Genomic DNA, 20408 nt, shown 5'->3' with positions numbered 1-20408 from the left:
ACACACACACACAGGGCAGCGCAGCAGCCCACAAACATGCAAAAGATTACAAATAAAAAATATTACGGTGCAAATCCGCCATCATAATAGCCGTGTCCCCGCCGAGAGGAAAAGTCACGTCACTAACCACCTGTTTGAAACAAATCCCTCCGCAGTGTCTCTCTCTGCCATGTCATGTTGTGAACTCAGATGGATTGTGATTGGCTGGCAGCGTTTGGCAGCGTCAAATCACTCTGAAAGTGATCCCAGCGATATCGTTCTCCACTGTCATTGTCATTGTGTCGTTGTGGTGTGGATTTATAGTTATGGGTTTTGGTGTGGACTTAGTGATACTCTGAGATGATCTGCTGTCATTAAAAAAGGAGCGAAATTGGATTTTGAATATGCATTCTTTATTAATAAGTTGGTGTAGTTTTTACACACTTTTTGACACTCCCTGCCTTCCTCGTGGTAACAATAACCAGCTGTTATTACCTTGAAAAACAGATTTATGCATTTGATTTGTATTCCTTAAAGTGTGGTTATAAGAAAACATATCTTATTGAGTCTTGAATATTTAGTGGAGAACCTGATGTTTTCCTCAAGTAACACACACCAAGTGCACATATGATATGTTGCCGTTGATCTTGATGCGTCCTGTCGGCAGGAAGTGTGCCCCACTTTGGGCCTTATTCCAGAAAGATGTCTAGACTTTTTTTTTATTAAGCCTTAGTAAAGTGAAACATCTCAGTAAACCCATCTTTGAACTACATGAACCACAAACATCTTCTGCCCCCATCCACACATAGAAAGTCTGTTTTCTCTGTGTACCCAACCCTCCGCAAATCTGTTCTTGAGGGGGACAAAAAAGGTTTGATGAACATCCAATGATGGCACAAGACGGTGCTATGTGTTTCGGATAGCTTCTTCTTTGTAGTCATCAAAGCAGTAGTGAAGTGGCCTTTTTGTTTGCTCCCTCCGAGGCTTGTTTTCCAATACCCAGAGCAGATGGTATGTGTTTTTCATGGATGAATCACTGAGCTGGGTGGGTTTTACGTAGCTGGCCTACAACTATGTGGAGCTTGTATGTGTACTCCTAGCTGTGAGAATACACATGTGTCAGTAAGCTATATATAATATCTTTGAAATAACGGGTTTCTTGTTTTATTTTTATTTCCTCAGACTCTGGAGGAGCCCCCCTACTTGACAGTAGGGACGGATGTGAGTGCCAAGTACAGAGGGGCTTTCTGTGAGGCCAAGATTAAGACTGCCAAGAGGCTAGTCAAGGCCAAGGTAAGTCATATTTTAAAGTGCTCCTGTGATTAAAAATGTATTATCGGTCTGTGTTGTGTGTGTGTGTGATGTGGATTGCAGCAGGGTGAGGGGCTCTTCTCTTTGTGTGAAGGGGGCAACAATCCAGATCATGAGCAGTTGGTTTGGAGTTGGGCACATTTAAAAGATACTGTCCAAAAACATTCCTTGACAGACCGTGTTGTTGGAATAATTAAAATGTCCTCGTATCAAATAGATTTTAAACTGAATTCTTTTCTTGTCTCTGATGTTGCCAAACATCCAGCTGTGTTGCTTACATGCTCGAGCTCTACCACCTGGTTTAGGTTGTTAGTTGTGCTCATACAGCTGAAACGGTGATCAGGGCTCCAGCTGGGACAGATGCAGGGTCTGGTCTAGCCCACCAGGTACCCATCACGTCCTCAGGCGTCCCCCCTCGCCCACTGCTTCCATGTTTTGTCGCGGGGACGGTGTGTCTGCTGTGTTCCCATTGGTTTTATGCCTTGTTGATGAAGGCATTGCCTGATGCACGTGGTACTGTATCTCATTTCCCAGTGGGGCTGGAGCATCTGGATAATACAATAGAGACTGAACGCTTGTCTCTCATTCTGCTAGAGTGTGTGGGAGGAACAAAGATTGGATGCTGGCTTTTCCACAGTGTCAATGCACTGTAGTTTCCCCTGTAGAGACAAAAGAGCACCGATCTTGCCAGTTTTGTGACAAATTATGGCCTTTTTGTCTCTTGGACAGAGACAAACAACATGACAAAGTAGACCATGTGATTTACTGGTTTAAAATATTGTTGACTAAAAGGCAGCTAATAGGACAGTCTCAGCTCATAAATGAATTACCATACTAATTGGCCGAGTGTGGGGTATGTTTGTGGGTAGCTGTTCCCACACAAACGGAGAACATGGCAATTATTAAGCGGTTGTTGTGAATTAGAATATTCCACTGTAATGAATTCCTCTCTAGCTCTTTGGTTCACTAAGCTCTGTCTGCTTGTTTAACAAAGTCTATGGTGGCAGCAGGGCAGCATATGGCGCTGGTGTCTTTTTGCGTGTTTTTAAAACACAGTGAAAGATCAGTGTGACATTGTTATTTATGATGATAGTCTGTACTAGAAGATCTGTAAAAAATCTGAATTAGCACCATGTCAGTATCACTCACTGTGACAGCACACGTTTGATCAGTCAGGATTAACCCAAGGCACAGTTAACTGAGGACTGTTTTAAACAAATAAGTGCTGCATGACAGATTTAATTTCATAAGTACATTTTCAAGATTTCACTACAGAACACAAATAAAAGTTAAGAAAAACCTTTTTTTTGCAGATCAAAACCCCTTTCCTCTCTCAAATGATTTGCTTATGATGCATTTATTTTAATTATACACTGTGAATTATGGTCAGATTATTACAGTTTCAATATATCTTATATTTTGCCCATGTATTATAATTAAAAAAAATAATAAGATCCTGTTTGCTTTAAAATACATGTAGTGAAGGTTGCACTTCAGTTGCATTATACTGTGTGGCACAAAGCCCTAATTCGAGGAAGTATTAATGCAAACAACGTCATTAGAAAGACATGTACAGAGGTGAAGAGATGCAGATTTACAAGGACACAAATTGTGAAGCAAAGATGCAATTACTCTGAGATGTAGTAATGTTTTTTTATGTTTTACAAGGACAAGGCACATTGATCAACATCACTGTAAATGTGGTATCAAAGTGGCAAGTTTTCAACCAGTGTCATTTGACCAAATGTTAGATTGCCCTTTAAAAATAGCAATGAAGTTAAACAACATGTGAAGTGAACTCAGAAGAGGAGAAGGCTTTATTGATGTTAAGAGACAGGAGCAGAAAGGAAAGAGGTGGAGGGAAACAACTGGAGCTGCTGTTTCTGAGTTGTCACACTTACAGTCGCTGCTTGTTGTTAGCTGGGATCGTGTGTGTGTGTGTGTGTGTGTGTGTGTGTGTGTGTGTGTGTGTGTGTGTGTTGGGTGTGTGTGGGTGTGTGTTGTGTGTGTGTGTGTGTGTGTGTGTGTGTGTGTGTGTGTGTGTGTGTGTAAACCTCTACAGTCCAATTTGCTTGAATAAATTGAGATCAAAGTTTACTTCATGTTTCTGCATCAAGTAAACATAAATGTCTTGCAATTTAAAACAGGAAAAAAATGTAAGGGAAACATCAAGCAGCTCCGTGACATTTTTAGGCTCATTGGAAGAAAGAATCTCATAAATAATGGACTGTGAGCTCTCGACAAAACCTAATTAGAAGGTTTTAAATTGTATTTCAGTATTTGTTAAGCCTATGTGCTTGTACAGTTTGTGTAAACAGTTGTAGACCTCTGTTTAACTGTGCAGGAGGCAAGCTCGCAGTTAGGAGGCTGTCAGGATGGCCAGGTGTTATTGACGCTCTCTAGCTGAGAGTCATCCTCCCTCTGTCTGCAGAGAGCACTGGCTTCTGCTCGTCCATGTGAAGAAAGGAAGTCCTTTATTCCACCGGGCGGGCAGGAATGTTGTTATCTCTACAACTGATAAAACGCTGCCTCAGGAATCTTTTTATTCCTTTCTCTTCCATCCTATTTTTTTTTTTTTTACCTGACCAATTTAACATCATCTTTATACTATGTGTTCCTGTCATTCGTTGTCTTGATGCTGCCTTCACAGCAAGACTGTGATTGCGGTTTGAAAACGACTCGAGAGAGCATTGTCTGAATTTGTTACATGCAGGCTTGTTTTCTGAACTGGCGGTTGATTCTGAACTAAATCCCAGTCAATAAAAGTCAAGCCAGTTTTCCATTATAATTATTTTACTAGCACATGCATGGAAACAGAGAATGAATATTGATATATGAATCAGGGAGAGGTGCGTGTGTGTGCGCGCTACCAGGTCACCCTGCAGATGCAAGACTACCACAGCATGATCGGATTATGATCTACTGTGGCTCACTTAGGGGAGGCTGCAGAAAGGGGGGGGGGGGCATTGGTTAGTGTAGCCCTCACAATCGCTCCAGAAATCCACCGTAGTTGGGCGGCAACAGATGCGGCTCAGTTGCCAATTAGGAGGGGTCAGTCACTCAGCGATGCTAGAAATGAGCCATAGTATTACATACTCACACACAGGCTGTTTGCCTGCTGACACCAAGATATCTTTACTAGTATGTTTAGTTATCTCAGACCACACTGATTTAAGCAACAAATCTGCCTCGCTGCCAAGTATTGCGTGAAAGAGTGCATGATTGTAAGCAGTGCATCACAAAGTCCAGCATTGTTAGTGGGAATGTGCAGTCTTTGTAGTGGAGGATTGATGTGGCCCGGTCAGGCCTTTGGGAAATTGTTTGTTTATCCTCGTTACTGATTCTCCTCTCCTGTTGCCCCCCACCTAACTCCTTCCCCAGGTGACCTTTAAACCAGATCTGTCCACAGCTGAGGTTCATGATGAAAACATCAAAGGACCTCTAAAGGTAAGGCAGGAAAGATGGAGGAGGCCGACGTTGCCCCACAGCTAGCTGAAACATTTTTAGAACACACCTATTGTTGTTAATTACCCTTGATTACTTTTGTTTTGTCTTTTTTGGCTCAGACTATAAGCCCATAGTGAATGTAGAAAAAATAATTGGTCAATGAAGCATTTGCTTTGCAATTTAATTTCAGTCAATTGGGATTCTTGTAGCAGCAATATCTCATTACTTTAAAACACCTCATTAGATTTATCATTAGTAGCACATTAGGATGCCAAATAACAGCAGTGTATCCGTCCTACAGGTGGGTGCTGTTGTAGAGGTGAAGAATCCGGATGGAGTTTACCAAGAGGCCACAATCAATAAGCTGACCGATGCTAGTATATATACTGTTGGTAAGTCAATAACAAAGTTACTCAAAGACCTGTACTCTCCCTCCGGCTTGCAAAAATGCAATGTGTACAAATGGAATTCCAAAGTGTGTTCAGGGCTTGTATTTTCATGATGTTGCAAGAAACATCTTCAACTAATTCCCAAGAATAAGTTAAGGTGTGGCTGGGTTGGCTCAGTGGTAGAGCAGGCACACATGTACATCAAGGTTTGTGCCTGAATGCAGAGGTCCGGGGTACAAATCTGATCTATGACGATTTCCTGCATGTCTTCCCCCGCTCTCTCCGGTAAAAGCCCAAAAAATATTCTTAAAAAAAAAAAGGTAAAGAATGCAGGGATTTCTCATGTAATGTTCATATGTGAAAATATTGTCCAGCATGAAGCAAATAAAAGGCAAGATAAATGAGTTGACTTCGGTAGTTTCAGAGGCTGAATGAGCAAGACTATGCTGAGCCAACATTGAAATATTATACAACATAATGTGACAAGTGGTAAATGCAGCATGTAGCGCTGAAACTAAAGAATACCTTTTATCAATATATTTTTTTCAAATAATGGAGTAATTGTTTAGGCTATAATATGTATTAAAAACAAAACAGCCAAAACAGGGGAAAGCAGAAAAATCTCAAATTGGAACTTTTCATGCATTTTGTTACTGCCAGTCTGTGATGTAAGGAGTACACAGTTCCAGTGTTGGATAATCCAAAGTATGCAGATCTGTTGTCTCTCAGCAGCTGCTCGTCACTTTTTTACAGAGAGAGAGGGCCCATGGGGTTTACCTTTTCTCGTCTTTGCACGTTTTCAGTCTTTTCATTCAAACGAAACATGACTGATGTCAGTGTTGAAGTTACCTCATGGGTTTTCCCTCATTGTTGTCGCCAAGTACTTAAGTGAACAATGAAAAGTGGAATTTAATGATTTATCCTTGGGAGCTGTGTGACTGCTGAAAGTAAAAGCAAGGTTCCTTGAGTTTTGGAATATGATAATATATATTATGCTTGCCTATTGTAAAAGTCAGTCTACAGAGATTTGATGTCAGTTAATAAATAAATAAATAAATAGAATCAGTAAATGCTTCTTTTATTTTACTATTTACTCCACTCTGTCTAAAAGAGGATCCTTGAAGATGTAATAATCCTGTGAGCTAAAAGTGACTGTCACTGCCCGCTGGAGGAGCCTTTTAAGCACAAGGATTGTTTTTTTAACATATTGTAAATAAAGCATTTTGTAACCAAGACGTGCGTGCGTGCGTGTGTGTCACTGGCCTAATAGTTTGCCTCTCATCTCTGCAGTATTTGACGATGGCGATGAGAAGACCCTGAGGCGTTCCTCTCTCTGCCTGAAGGGAGCGCGTCACTTTGCAGAGAGCGAGGCAAGTATTGTGCTGCAGGTTCATGCTAGCCTTATCTCTCAGCTTTCTAGAGAAGTAAAGCTCATTTTATTGTTTTTACAGTCTCTCATTTCTATTCACTGTGCTCAAATTAAAGCACTGCTTATGAACGGCCCCACATTGGCATTCAAACGTTCAACTGTGATATATTTCCAGGAAACCGAAGTAGCCAAATGTAAAGCGCTGGTTAAATCCCGCCATTTGTAACTGATGAGATCCCATGAAGAGAATTTCTTTCAGGTGTACAAGATATATATTTTGTCTTCCAATTTCACCGTCTGACAAGGTGGCTCTTTGTTGCTGTTTGTCTCCCGTGCAGACACTCGACAGGCTCCCTCTCACCAACCCTGAGCACTTCGGCACACCTGTCATCGGCAAGAAGGGCAACCGCGGCAGACGGTCGAACCCAATGTGAGTGTCGCCCCTCCGTCTCTGTGCATCCTGCAGGGCTCGTATCAGTCTTAATATATCAGAGGTCTGTCATACGGACGGGGAGGGAATTTCTGACTGTACCAATCCACAGTCATCGGTAACAGGCTTTCTCATTCTAAGTGTGCTGACAGTAGTTGAAAAGAAAGATTTATTCTCATCTCCATTCCTTAATAAACCGTGCCTGAGGCCTGGAAGTAGGGGAGGGGGGTGTATGTGTTAGCACGGCACGGTCCAGCTGAATATTATCTTTTTTCCTCTCCTTTGACTCAAATGTTCTAGTGGGTGTTTTGTGTTCGTATGTGCCTACTCCTGGGAGACTGCAGACTTCCCATCAGGGAATAGGAAGTGCTGGGGGCTTTTTGGTGCTGGATATAATTGTGGCTTCTCTCTGTTTTAAAGAGGACACTCCACTACATAATCTAAATCTATGACATCCCTTGATAATAGAGAAAAGTCAATATAACTTAACATTGATGCAATATTGACTTGGAACTAGGGCTGGGCATTATATCAATAATGTGATATGAGACGAGGTATCGTCTTAGATTTCGGATATTTTGATATGAGACAAGTGTTTTCTTTTCCTGGTTTTAAAGGCTGCATTACAATGAACGGATGCACTTTTCTGAACTTACCAGACTGTTCTAGCTGTTCCATTATTTGCCTTTTTCCCACTAAGACATTATTTCCACATTACTGATGATTATGTATCTATTTTTTTGAAAGCACCAATTATCAACCCTAGAATATTGAGGTATTTGGTCAAGAATATCGTGATATCTGGGGCAGCCTCCAGCTCACCCAGTAAGAGCGTTTGCCCCATGTTGGCTGAGTCCTGCTGGGGCCCGGGTTTGAATCCGACCGAGTCCTGCGGCCCTCTTCTGCGTGTCAACCCCCATCTCTCTCCCCCTTTCATGTCTTCTGTCACTATCACTTTAATAAAGGGAAAAGCCCCAAAAATAATCTTTATAAAAAAAATTAAAAAAAAGGGAATATTGTGTTATCTGATTTTCTCCCTAGCGCCCAGCCCTACTTGGAACTGTCCCAGCTGCGCATTAGCACCTTGGACCTGTTGTCTTCTTAGTTCAAATGTCTTAATTCTTTAATTACAAGGATTGACAATGTTGTGGAGATTATTGGAGATAAAGAAGACAACTACATTGCTTATTTCATGAGATATTTTCTTCTTCTGTTGAGTGAATAGTTCAACATTTTGGAACATTACACTTATTTGCTGTCTTGCTAGGGGTTAGATGTACGTTAAACATGAATCAACAGCAAGCTGGTGGTTACTTTAGCTTAGCATAAAAACTAGAAACAGCAAAAACAGCTAGCCTGGCTTTGTTCAAAGGTAGAAAAATCCACTGACTAGCACCTCTAACAATTAATATAATATCTTGTTTGTTTCACTGTGAGATGTTCAGGGAAGCAGCAGAAAGTACTTTAGTGATCCCAAGGGGAATTTCAAGGTCCTAGTAGCTTAAAGACATCACACACAATATACACGTACATCATAAACAGGATGAGAAAATGACAAATCCATATGAATAATATGGACAATAAAAGAAAAGCTACTACATTAAAAATAAAAAATACATCCACATGAATGTACTAAAGGAATGTTACTCCTCCCAGCCAGGAGATAGTCTGGTGGATTACCCCCCAGTAGAACCACAATGTGCTGTTTTTACACTTCAGTTTTGGTAGGGACTAAGCACATGACATTTGATGTGTTAATTAGTAAGCTTTAGAGGTGCTGGTAAAATGATTTAGTTACCTTTGGACAGAACTAGGCTAACAATTTTCTAGTCTCTATGCTAAGCTATGCTAACCGTCTGCCAGCGTTATCTTTTAGCATACAGACATGAGTGGTATTGAGCTTCTTATTCTAACTTCCAGCAAAAAAAAGAAAATAAGCGCTTTTCCCTAAATGTCAAACTACTCCTTTTAAATTACTTTCTCATTACATGGGAGCAAACTCTGTCCTACATGAATTGTAGTCTTTGCCTCATTGAGTGGCTAGAGTGCTTTGTTTATGACTTTTATTTACAGCTTAGTTGTTGTAGTAGTAGCAGATTGACTGATTTACTGCTCTTTAGTTGTGTGTGTGTGTACATGCGTGCGTGCGTGCGTGTATGTTGAGGCACGGAGGATCTGTTTGCCTGCTGGTGCTTCTTGCATGATCACTCCGAGACATGGCTGCCTGTCTGCTCGCTGCAGTCGGAGTGTAAGGATATCACACAGGAAAAAATGAGCCGGCTCGTCAAAACACTGATCCTAATGAGCGAGCCCATCAGTAGAGCGGGCCTTATGTTTTGCTGTGAATAATAAGACTACAAAGGTTTTGTTATGCTTTCTATTGTTATTTCGAGACAATTTGATGAAATCCTATGTATTGAGAGAGACCAGCGGACACAATGTTATACATTTTTTACCCATTTACATTTAGCGTGTATTTAATATTAAAAACCCCAAATATATCAGTTTTTTTTTTTTTTTTAATGCAGTTTTACACTTCTGTGTAAAAATAGAGATGTTACAGCACTACAGTTGGAGATGAGAACCACACTTTTCTTAATAAAATGCCAACACTTCACTGGATGTGATGAATGTGGGAAAAAAAAAATGTCATGCACATGCTCACTCTACCTTTCTAAGGTGCATTCCATTGAGTAAACTGTCCTTTTCTCCCACAGTCAAGAAGAAGAATTGTCTTCATCCTCCAGCGAAGAAGAGGAGAGCGACCAGCGGCAGAATGAGGATCTGTTCGGGAAAGTGGTCTGTGTGGAGGGGGTTGCTACTGGGGAAAAAAAGAAGACCACGTGGTATCCTGCTCTGGTGAGCTTATAGTCTCCCTTCCCTCACTGCTCTCTGCTCCATCACTGTGTGGAAACAGGGACCACTGCTGCTGGTCCTTCAGTACACCCACAGTAATGTCCCATTTCATCTAAAAGCCTTCTTATGTAACCTTAGCAGGATTGTCTTATCACTTTACAGTCCACCCTTCTATAAATAAGACTAACTATTTTGCAGTGGCTGCCTGCCTTCTGTAGTTGAAAGTAGTAAATTACTTGTTCTCCCCTTAATGCAACAGTGCGGCACAAACACTGGTTTGATGCTTTCAGTCTTTTCCAATCCATTTGTTTCCACCCATCGTGAACTCTCAGCCACCGTTTGCACACTGTGAAACAGGCGTTGTTTGTTTATGTAAGTGTTACATGTAGAACTGGGAGAATGGGAGAGGGTGGAGAAAGCGGTCCCTTTAACTGTGTAGTCAGCAGGGCCCCGCCTCCAGGGTTTGTTGTTCTTGGCTTGTTGTTGACTGAGCTCCGTGCTGCCTCCTTGTGACAAGTGCAGAGAAGTGCATTACACAGTAGCATGTCATTGATTACACCAGGATTGTACAGCAGAGGGGTGGAGTACTACACTGGTAGATGTCTCATGCAACAGATGATATACGGCTGTAACAAACAGTGTGCTCCCAAGAACGCCTGATAAAAATAAAAGTCAAAGTCTCCATGTGTGAGCTGGGTGCTCTCTTTTGCACATTTGCGCGTGCGCGTGTGTGCGTGCGTGCGGCACATACAGAGAGAGAGCAGGAGCAAGCAGACGGAGTCCTGGTGGAAATCAGATCTCCATAATGACAGTGCTGCCTCCTGTGGGTTAGACACTGGCACTGGAACAACTCCCACTGTTTTGCTCCTCAACTCCAGTAAACAGCAGCAGCACATGCTCCGTGTGGGCGCACATCCCGTACACATCGCTCTTCATCCCACTCGCTTGTTTGTCTTTGTTTCGTAGACAGCATATTTTGTAATCCATCAGCATGGCCGTTTGCTGAAACTACTTTGGTCATTGACTCACACTCTGACTTATATACTTACATACTTCCTCTACTGTTTAACACACACACGCACGCGCACACACACAGTACCACCTCATCTGACCTCTTGACTGTCTCTTGTTTCTGTGCAACAAGGTCATCTCTCCAGATTGCCACGAAGACGTGACTGTGAAGAAGGACAACATCTTCGTCCGCTCTTTCAAGGATGGAAAATTGTGAGTCATCACCAATGTGCCGAAAACCACATTTGCACCTTGTGTGAAGCAGGGTTGCACTATTGATTAGCAGTAGATTATTTGCCATTTTCATTATCAATTAATACATCAATTTTGTTTTTAACTATTTACGTAATCAATATAAAGTTAGCATTGCACGAAGTTAGGCCTAAGTGTTGCTTAATTATCAATGAAAGCCCAAAAAATGTTAAACCAAGCAATCTTTTAAAAAGTAAACAAGTAAATGATTGGGATTTTCACTTGGTAAATGATCTAAGTTGCACTATAATCAACTAATCACCTAGTGCTAGTGTAAAATATCCCCATCCCCATAAACATGTTTTTTATTGGATACTAAAAAGCATGTGCACTGTTAATATATTGACAAATGAAAATGCTTGAGAACACTATTGTAAGATATGGCTGAACAATATAAGTATAATATTTGCAAATATTTTATATACATTTTTTTCTCTCCTTTTCTTGTCTTTTATATTCCTTTTTAAATATGAATTGTAATGTGCTTTGAACTTTCCAGTCGTGACAAATCTCTGTATTATCACCTTATTTGAAAAAGCTCCATCGAAGGACATTTTTTCCACTTGGCCAATAATTGTGCGTGTTTAAATGACACATTTGTTCATAGCTTTAGAAGAATATAACATTCGTTTTTGCAATCTCTCTATAATAGGTAAGATTCCGCATGCCTTCCCTGGTTATTTTATTTGTCCTCAGGCTGTAAAGTTACTGGTGAGCTAAGGTAGCGCAGCTTCCCTTTAGCCAGCCCTCGGCGTGGAACCACACAGCCAGATTGTTTTGTCTGTGGCAAAGAGAGGAATAAATCCAAGAGTCTGCACTCAGCTAGTGGTTTGTAACTGCAGTCTCTCTGTATGTGGTAGAAACATAGCCCACACTCGATATGAATTAATCTGGGGTTTGCTTGCTGTTTCAAAGCCTACTTTTCGGTCTGTTTGAATTCCACTGATGACAGAAACAGCCTTGAGTCTGCATTCCTGCATGTGCTTTGTGTAAATAATCAACATGGCCCCTAATCTGCAAAAGAAGTGTGAAAAGTCCCTCTTATCACTTGTATTTTGGTTAATAGTAGAGCTTATGAGAGGGATAAGAGATGATAAATCAGAGATGAAGTCGTAGATGTGTGAATTCTTTCCTCTCTGAACATGGCACCCTGGGATGGCTTTTGTTGCAAATGAAATCGCACGGTAGCCGTTTTTCTTTCTGCTCTGCAGCAGTTTGATTTCACTCTGGAAAATCAGCACAGTGTATCCACGAGTAGACACAGCATATAATAATGTAAGAAGTTGGAAAATCCATATCATTGTAAATGAGATTTTCAGGTTTGTTTCCCTCCTAATCATTTTTGCCTTTTATGTGGATGGAAAAACAACCTTTCAGTTATGCTACCGTTATTACTATGTTGCACCATTTCCTTTAGCCCTTTTTCCATTATTTTACAACAAACACCCTCCACTTGTCATTGTTTGTTATTGCACATTTTATCATTAATGTCAGCCTCTTCTCATCTATTATTACAGAGTTATTGTAACACGCTGCTCACTGTGTGATTTGTTTTTTTGAAGAGGGGTCACGTCCATAAGCTATGGGACCTTTTCCGCACAGTGCCGGGGTCAGCATGTTCATTTTCCTCTGCAGACTCTGGGATTGGTGGTGATAACCGACCAACGGGCCTTTTGCAAAAACAATGGCTCTGGAAAAACATTCTTTACGAAAAGCAAGGTCACATCCAGAGGAGAGATGGGAGTTTTCAGGAAGTGGTGGTTATTCTTATTTAGTCATATCTGGTCACCATGGTAACAATGGAAACAAAAGTCGTTTCTATTTTTTCTCTCCTTTTGGCCGGCTTGCAAACTTACACACACAAAGACCGTTTGATCACTGCGAGTAGGTTTTTAACTAAGTCACAAAACAAATTAAGCAAAGCCTTAAGTCATACAAATATCATAGGAAGAAGAATCTGGGCTATTGTAAAATCTAACGTATATGTGGAAGCTAAAGCTGATTTAGTTTTGCAAATTGAATAATTTGCTTGCTTCACATTAGCCAGTAAGCAGTGATGTGGAGCAGTTTCAGCTTCATTGATATAAGAACACCCAATTTGAAATAAACTATAAAATAAAGGGTTTATTTATTTATAAGGGTTTATAAACTTTATTCAGAAGGAGTTGTTTTTAGCAATGCATGGCTCTAGTGATAGCAATGTTACTCAGTCAGTTGGTCAGTCCACCACTTTGACCCAGACTGAAATCCCGAAACAACGTGAATTTCCATAATATTTAGTAGACACATTCATGTTCCCCAGATGATTACTTTTTACTGACTTAGGTGATTAGCAATTAGTAAATGTTAGCAGGCTAACACACTAAACTAAGATGGAGAACATGGTAAACCTAATACATGCTAAACATTAGCATGTATGTTAAACACAGCAGTGCTTTGAGCTAAATGCTAACTGCAGCCTCACAGAGCTGCTAGCAAAGCTGTAGACTCTTGTTTCTCTTTCTGCTAGTCTCAATAAAAAAGAATCTTAGGACATTTGTTTATAGACAAGTACGTGGGGCAACTAGTGCCATTCTAACAACATACACAATACAATTTCAATGTTAAGAACATATCTATAGTAAATGACAATAAACCAAGGTGTCTGTTTTCTATGAGCTCTGTTAGCTGCAATATACTTTCAAATCGTCTCCCTGGCACACTTTCCAAGCCTCTGACTGGTTTCAGCTTACAAGCTCCACTGATCCATCTATCTGCCAAGTCACCAACACTTTGCCCAGCTGCTATAGGGATGTTTTAGGAATGTAGGCTGGGAATACAGTCACGTCTGCTCACGTTTTGAGGTTGGTATTTTTACTGTAAGATTAAAAAACTCCCCCTGCTAGTGTTTCAATTAACAAGACTTTTTTTTTTTTAATAGTCCTATATTTGTTTCGGGAGAACAAAAATCTGCTTACCACCTCTAACACCGTAGAGCTGAACCTTGTTGTAGTAACACTCGGTACTGTGCGTCACTTCTGTCCACATATTAATCAGAGCTGCTGTGTTTTGCAGTAACACGGTGCTGCGGAAGGACGTCCGCGAGATGAATAGCGACTGTCCTCCAAAAGCAGACGCAGGGCTCAAACCAGGTGAGTTCAAACTAAAGCTTTGAGAAGTGAAACTTTGCAGAAGTGGTGCACAGAATATACCCAGTCCTTGACATCTGTGGGCTGGTCTGTGTGTTGACACTTTTGGCAGAAAACCGCTCACAGTGAGTTGCAGCGAGACAGACTGAGGAAAAAGAAGTTTTGTTTTTGTTCTAGGGAGTGCAGCGGGTCCTGCCACTGTCGAGTCTATTTTTATTTGATGTCCCTCACCAGGCTTTTTATATACTGTAATGCCTCCACTTTTTCTGCTGCAGAGCTCCCACTCTTTTATAATTACATTTAGGAAACCACGTTGTATTATCCCAGTCTTGGTATTCACAGGTGGTTGACTCACGACTGTAATATTTTCTGCATTACAAATGCGTAAAGTAAGCATCTGCCAAGGTGGTTAGATGCTACTTAAACCCACCTGTGACATTGTGCCTGAATGCCTCTGCTGCTCTGCATCTCTGCAAATACTCCTGACAGATGTTCATGCTGCTTTCTTCCATGGCTGCTTTTTTTCATGTTTTTCTCTGTTCATGTCTTATCTTTGTTTATATAGCATTAAACTTCTTCAAACTCTGCAAAATGATTTAGCTTGAGTTTGAAATGCAGAAGGGAATGATAGGCAACGCTAATTGGATGTGGTTGATATGTAATATTACCGCATGTCCGTGTGTGTCTGACAGCACTGGACGCCGCTTTGGAGTTCCTGCAGCAGTTCGTCGTGCCCAGCACCTGGAAGACTGAAGTGAAAGAAGAAAGTTCTAGCAGCGAGGATGAGGAGGAGGATGAAGAGGAAGGGCAGGAAGAAGATGCCAGTGGCGAAGAAGAGGAGGTAGAGGCAGAACCCTGCACATGCTTTTATCCCCACAACCTCCCAGATAATAAGAAAACCCTCAGACTGTCTTGTTTCCTGTGTGCAGGAGGAAGTGGAGCCGTTCCCAGAGGAGCGGGAGAACTTTCTGCAGCAGCTCTACAAGTTCATGGAAGACAGAGGTGAGCCAAGAGTGCAGATGTTTACGCGGTTTCTTTACAACAAACATTTTTATTTTGAAGGTTCCAGGTGCAGCTTTATAATTTAGTAACGGATGTGACATATTCGTCACACTTTTGGTCAGGGGAGAGTTAAAAATTAGGCAAACAAAAAGGTATAAAATACTGTAATTGTGTTATCCTATCTAGCTCCCTCGTACAATCCCACATTTAGTTTCACTCTCTATTTTTCTGCCCCCGGTACTCCCATCTCATTAGCTCCTTTTAAGGCTGCCACTAAACACATTTTCTGGTTTCCAGTCTAAAATGGTTCATGTGTAGCTCCATAACTTTGATTATCTTTTTACGACAAGAAATATCTCTGAGTCTGTGGCTGCTTTTTAACCTACTTTGCTCCTTAAAATGTTCTGAAAACCAGTGATGGAATGTTACTAAGTGCAAGTACTGTACTTGAGTACAAATTTGAGGACTTTACCTGAGTGTTTCTGTGCTGCTTTATACAGTTTAGAGGGCAATGTTGACTTTACTACATTTATTTGACAGCTTTAGTTATGTATTAAGATCAAGATTTTACATAAAAACTAGTGCTGTCGGAAGATTAAAATCGCATTAATGTCATAGTTAACTCGTAATTAATCACACATTTTAATCTATTCTAAATGCCCCCTGATTTCTTTTTGTTGCATTATTGTTTCTCATTTTAATACATTCTTATCAACATGGAAAAGTGGATCAGCTTGCTTTGTGCAAATGTTTTTTTTATTGAAACCAACATTGCCATATATCCTACTGTAGTGTTCAATTTCACACTAACATTCTCACTTGGAGCAAATAATCTCTCACACAGTGTAACACTGTCCATCAATAAAAGGGTGAAAAAAATACTTTAACGAGAGGGGGGGGGAGAATCAGCTGTGTGTGGTATTTCAGACTGGACGTGTTGCGATGATAGCTCAGTTCACAACGACAAAACACACAGATCACTTGTCAATGGAACCATTTGGCAATTTTTTTAAAGTAAACTTTCCATTCAGAATCTTAATGGCGTCCATTTTGTCGTCTCGCGCTCGCCATCCACTCAAAACGTAACGTTACTACTCTTTGGCCGGCTCGCAAGCCCAAACCAGTGTGCGCGGCGTGCCTGTTGTTTTGTTTCTGGTCTAGCTAGATCCGGTGTGGTGCTGGAGTTTTTCTTACGTCACTTTTTGCAACATCATGTGAAAAGGCCAAAAAAAACATTAATCTCGCAACAACAAATTGACGCCGTTAAAATGGGTTTGCTTTAACGCCGTTAATAACGCGTTTAACTTGCAGCACTAATAAAAACATATTATCCGCTTATAAAGAATGATGTACTTGTAGAAGAGTTTTAATTAAAAAACTCAAAGTATATAAAACAGTTACAATTACCTCCACCTGGACCAAGTAGAATAGCATAATACTCACATGGGGCATTTTACCGCATTATGGATACTTTTACTTCTAATACTTTATGCTAATAATGTTGTTACTTACCGGTAAGTGACATTTTTATTGCAGGACTTTTACTTGTATTTACTAGAAATTTTATTTTTTTGCCATATTGCTACTTTTAGTAAAGAATCTGAATACTTCCTCCAACAACGCTGAAAACCAATTCCAGGTCACTTAAAAAAAGAAGAAGCTTTTAACAGGTTCACAGTTAATGAATAAAAAGCAGGCAGTTTAATGCAGACTCAGTTTAATAAGCCGGTTTTAGCATATTTCTAACGTAAACTCTATCTTTGTGTCCACTATCTCTCCTCCTCAGGAACTCCCATCAATAAACGGCCTGTTCTGGGCTACAGGAACCTGAACCTATTCAAGCTCTACAGGCTGGTGCACAAACTGGGAGGCTTTGATAACGTGAGTGCCACTTTGACAGCGGTTACCCGCAGTGTAGCGTAACTTCTGTCTTGCTTGATGTTGACTGACTCTGGTTCTGTCTTCCTTTTGTTAACCGTGTTCGAGCAGATTGAAAGCGGCTCTGTTTGGAAGCAAGTTTATCAGGATCTGGGAATCCCTGTGCTCAACTCAGCCGCCGGCTACAATGTCAAATGTGCTTACCGCAAGTACGTACAGGCGCTGCCTCCACAGCTGCCGTTTGGCAGAGGCTTTTTTTGTTGTTATTTAATTATTTTTTTTTTACCAAGAGTGACATGTAGTTTGTAGTCTGTTTTACTCTTTTAATGTCCATGTCTCTTGTACTACTTTTACAGTCTCTTTTCTTTTTCTTTTTTTTAGCTAAGAATAAATTCAGCTTTTATCTTTGTAAGACTGACTTTTAGCAGTGCCATGAGTGATGGAATATGTTCATCTTAGAGAAGAGCAGTCAAGGTATGTTGACAAGGAATGTGTTGTCACCCAGGTACTTGTATGGATTTGAGGAATACTGCACCTCCACCGCCATCACATTCAGGATGGACCTTCCTTTGAAGCAGGCTCCCAAGGGGGAGGTCAAGTCAGAGGTGGAGGCTGGAGGGACCCCTCCCACCGCCTCCAGCTCAGAAGAGCAGAAAGCCCAGGTTGATGGAGAACCTTGTGGCGCACAGTCTATAGTCTGCAAGGTAGGCATTCTCCTAAATACTATGACGGATTTAAATCTTTGTCCTTTTTTCTTCTGTTTGATATTTCAAAAACAGCACATTTACATTACATTAATTTCTTACTATAATAAAAGAATCCTTCTCTTACAGGACGAGAAGCCTGATTTGACCCGTAACAAAATGGAACCTGATCCATCAAAAACAGAGGGGAAGGACAGCGGAAACGACGAAGACGACGACGACGACGACGAGGAAGATGGACCTCTGAAGGGAGACGCAGACGAGGGCTCATCTACGGCTCACCTCGGAGCCGAGAACATGAAGGAGGAGCGCGACGAGGAGGAGGAGAGCAAAGACAACTCTGGGTAGGTGGTCTGAAAGGATGGTCCCTCCACCAGGGTGGTAAAAAAAAAATCCTCATGGCACAAACACAAGCTCCATGCAGAGCTCCTGCATGGTGAAACTGTGTTAGTACTCAATCTGACTTTCAACACCTAAATGTTTCGCCAGACTAAAGAACCTGAGGCATTCCCTTTCCTTGGTGGCAGTCAAAATCTAAAAGACCATTAGCAGATGAGGAGCAGTAACCCGTCTGCCCTTGATGACACTAATACCCAGTATACCCACAATCCACCTCTACCTGCTAACCAGAGAGAGAACAGCTCTATTCTCACCCGCTCTCGTTCTCTCTCTCTCTCTCTAAATAAGCTCATACCCACTGCCTTCTGTGCTATTATTATTTCTTGTGGCTTAGTTGTCATCAGCTGGCAGAGACATCTTAGAGCACCAAAGCCTGACTGCTACCTTTTCACCTGGCATGTCATGCTGTGCTCTCTCTCTCTCTCTCTCTCTCTCTCTCTCTCTCTGGTGGGGATTCTTTGACCGTGGCCAGCCTTTCTCACTCAATGCACACAACATGGCTGTGCTCTTCTTGATTTCTCCCCTTTCCTGATCTCTTTCTCTCTCTTTCTTTTCTTTCATTTTTTGGCTTTTCGATGTTCAGCTTTATTAAATGTTCCATGTATGTGAGTGTTGTCACTGATGCATTAGCACACTAGACGCAAGATGGCAGCAACCTTTTTAAGAGGGGAAAAAAAAAAGTGGCTTTCATTGTTGGAAAGTTGTACGGTTTGGTCTCAGTAGGCTATTGTTTCCTGCGCAGAGATCAGTGCTCTCTGCCTCTTTTAGACCCTTTTTATTCACCCTCCACCACCCATCCTTGACACTTGTTAAGGTTTTTGGGCTCCTGGGGACAGGCTAGAAAAAACTAACAGTTTTTTGTGACTGGTTGAAGGGATTGCACAATTCACCAACTTTAGGATGTTCTTATCATACGCTGTTGCTCCCAGTATCCCCGTCTCTGTAGTTGTTATCACCAGTGGCCTTGGGCTCACAACAGTATGATCCTGGCGATTACCATCTACTTTTCGACAGTCGGGAGGTTCGCTGATCCTTTGGCGATGTCAGGATCAGTGGTCTTCAAAGATTATGTGGTAGTGTGAGGGTTTACAGATTCAGATAGAATACAACCTGCAATCTGATCTGATATCAGACCTGCTCAATGGTGTGTGTGTGTGTGTGTGTGTGTGTGTGTGTGTGTGTGTGTGTGTGTGTGTGTGTGTGTGTGTGTGTGTGTGTGTGTGTGTGTGTGTGTGTGTGTGTGTGTGTGTGTGTGTGTGTGTGTGTGTGTGTGTGTGTGTGTGTCATTTCCATTCCAGCAGCATGGACTGTGTAGCCAATAAATTGATTGAGATTGTGTTTTAATTTATATTCATGAGAGGAATTAATTATATAGAAGGAAACTCTTGTTTGACAATGATTGTTATGTAACTGCCTAAGTACTATTTACCGTTTTTTTTTCTTGATGAAGCCTAATCAACTGCTTTATTTAAAAGTGCACTGCCCATTTGCACTGCCTCTCAGACCTTTCTTTTTCCTGACGCAAGTGATGCTTATGGATAATTTGTTTAGGGCTGCAACTGATGATTATTTTCATATAATATATATAAAATATTAGAAAAACGCAAAAAAGGCCCATCACATGCTCCTAGAGCCGACATTTTCAAATGTCTTCTTTTGCCCACTCAACAGACCCCAAACCCCAAAATATTCAATTAACTATAACTTAAGACCAAGAAAAACTACAAATCTTCACATTTGAAAACCTGGGACCAACAAAAGTTTTGGCTTTTTTGTCCTTAAAAAATTATGATAAACCAATCATTAAAATAATTTTCTTTGGCTTGACTAACAAATTATTCGACTAATTGTTGCAGCTCTAAATGTATTATATCTCAGTGTTTGATACCATTCCTATGCTTGTTTGTGTTTTGTGATCATATTTGACACTGAGGGTCCAAAAGGTCTGGGGAAGTGATTTATGTGCAGTGTGTTTTTTAAATCAGTTGGCATTTTGAAGTCTATTGTGTCCTCAGTCTCAGGGTGGTATCAGCATCTTCAGTTGTCACATCTGGACTGTTGCACAAAGAAGTGGATTTTATTCATTGTGCTGTGTTGAAAATGAGCTGCCAGCAGAAGGCACGCGCTCTGAGCAGTTAGGTATGAGAGGGATTGTGTGGAGTACTGTGTTGTAGCTGTTCTTTGTGGCAGCAGACCAAATTGGATCTAGGAGCCGTGCTTCCTCTTAGCGCTGTATTCTCGCTTTAAGTTGCT

The 20408-nt window shown here is 41.1% G+C and overlaps 1 protein-coding gene across 9 annotated transcripts in view; it reads left to right on the top strand.

Moving 5' to 3' along the window:
* Positions 1 to 20408, top strand: part of arid4b (AT-rich interaction domain 4B) — a 42092-nt gene that overhangs the window by 14177 nt on the left and 7507 nt on the right. For all 9 annotated transcript variants that reach the window (XM_032540696.1, XM_032540695.1, XM_032540694.1 and 6 more), the window contains exons 3-16: positions 1162 to 1272; positions 4672 to 4737; positions 5039 to 5129; positions 6417 to 6496; positions 6834 to 6925; positions 9643 to 9784; positions 10926 to 11005; positions 14099 to 14175; positions 14865 to 15013; positions 15102 to 15174; positions 16961 to 17055; positions 17164 to 17261; positions 17558 to 17756; positions 17886 to 18100. In XM_032540696.1, coding sequence (XP_032396587.1) covers positions 1162 to 1272; positions 4672 to 4737; positions 5039 to 5129; positions 6417 to 6496; positions 6834 to 6925; positions 9643 to 9784; positions 10926 to 11005; positions 14099 to 14175; positions 14865 to 15013; positions 15102 to 15174; positions 16961 to 17055; positions 17164 to 17261; positions 17558 to 17756; positions 17886 to 18100 — 1568 coding nt within the window. The remainder of the gene's footprint in view (positions 1 to 1161; positions 1273 to 4671; positions 4738 to 5038; positions 5130 to 6416; positions 6497 to 6833; positions 6926 to 9642; positions 9785 to 10925; positions 11006 to 14098; positions 14176 to 14864; positions 15014 to 15101; positions 15175 to 16960; positions 17056 to 17163; positions 17262 to 17557; positions 17757 to 17885; positions 18101 to 20408) is intronic.

Source organism: Etheostoma spectabile, chromosome 17 (genome assembly GCF_008692095.1).
Source record: "Etheostoma spectabile isolate EspeVRDwgs_2016 chromosome 17, UIUC_Espe_1.0, whole genome shotgun sequence".
NCBI classification, from domain to species: domain Eukaryota; kingdom Metazoa; phylum Chordata; class Actinopteri; order Perciformes; family Percidae; genus Etheostoma; species Etheostoma spectabile.
The sequence above is the reverse complement of the archived record's forward strand: the minus strand, read 5'-3'. Positions and strand labels throughout refer to the sequence as shown.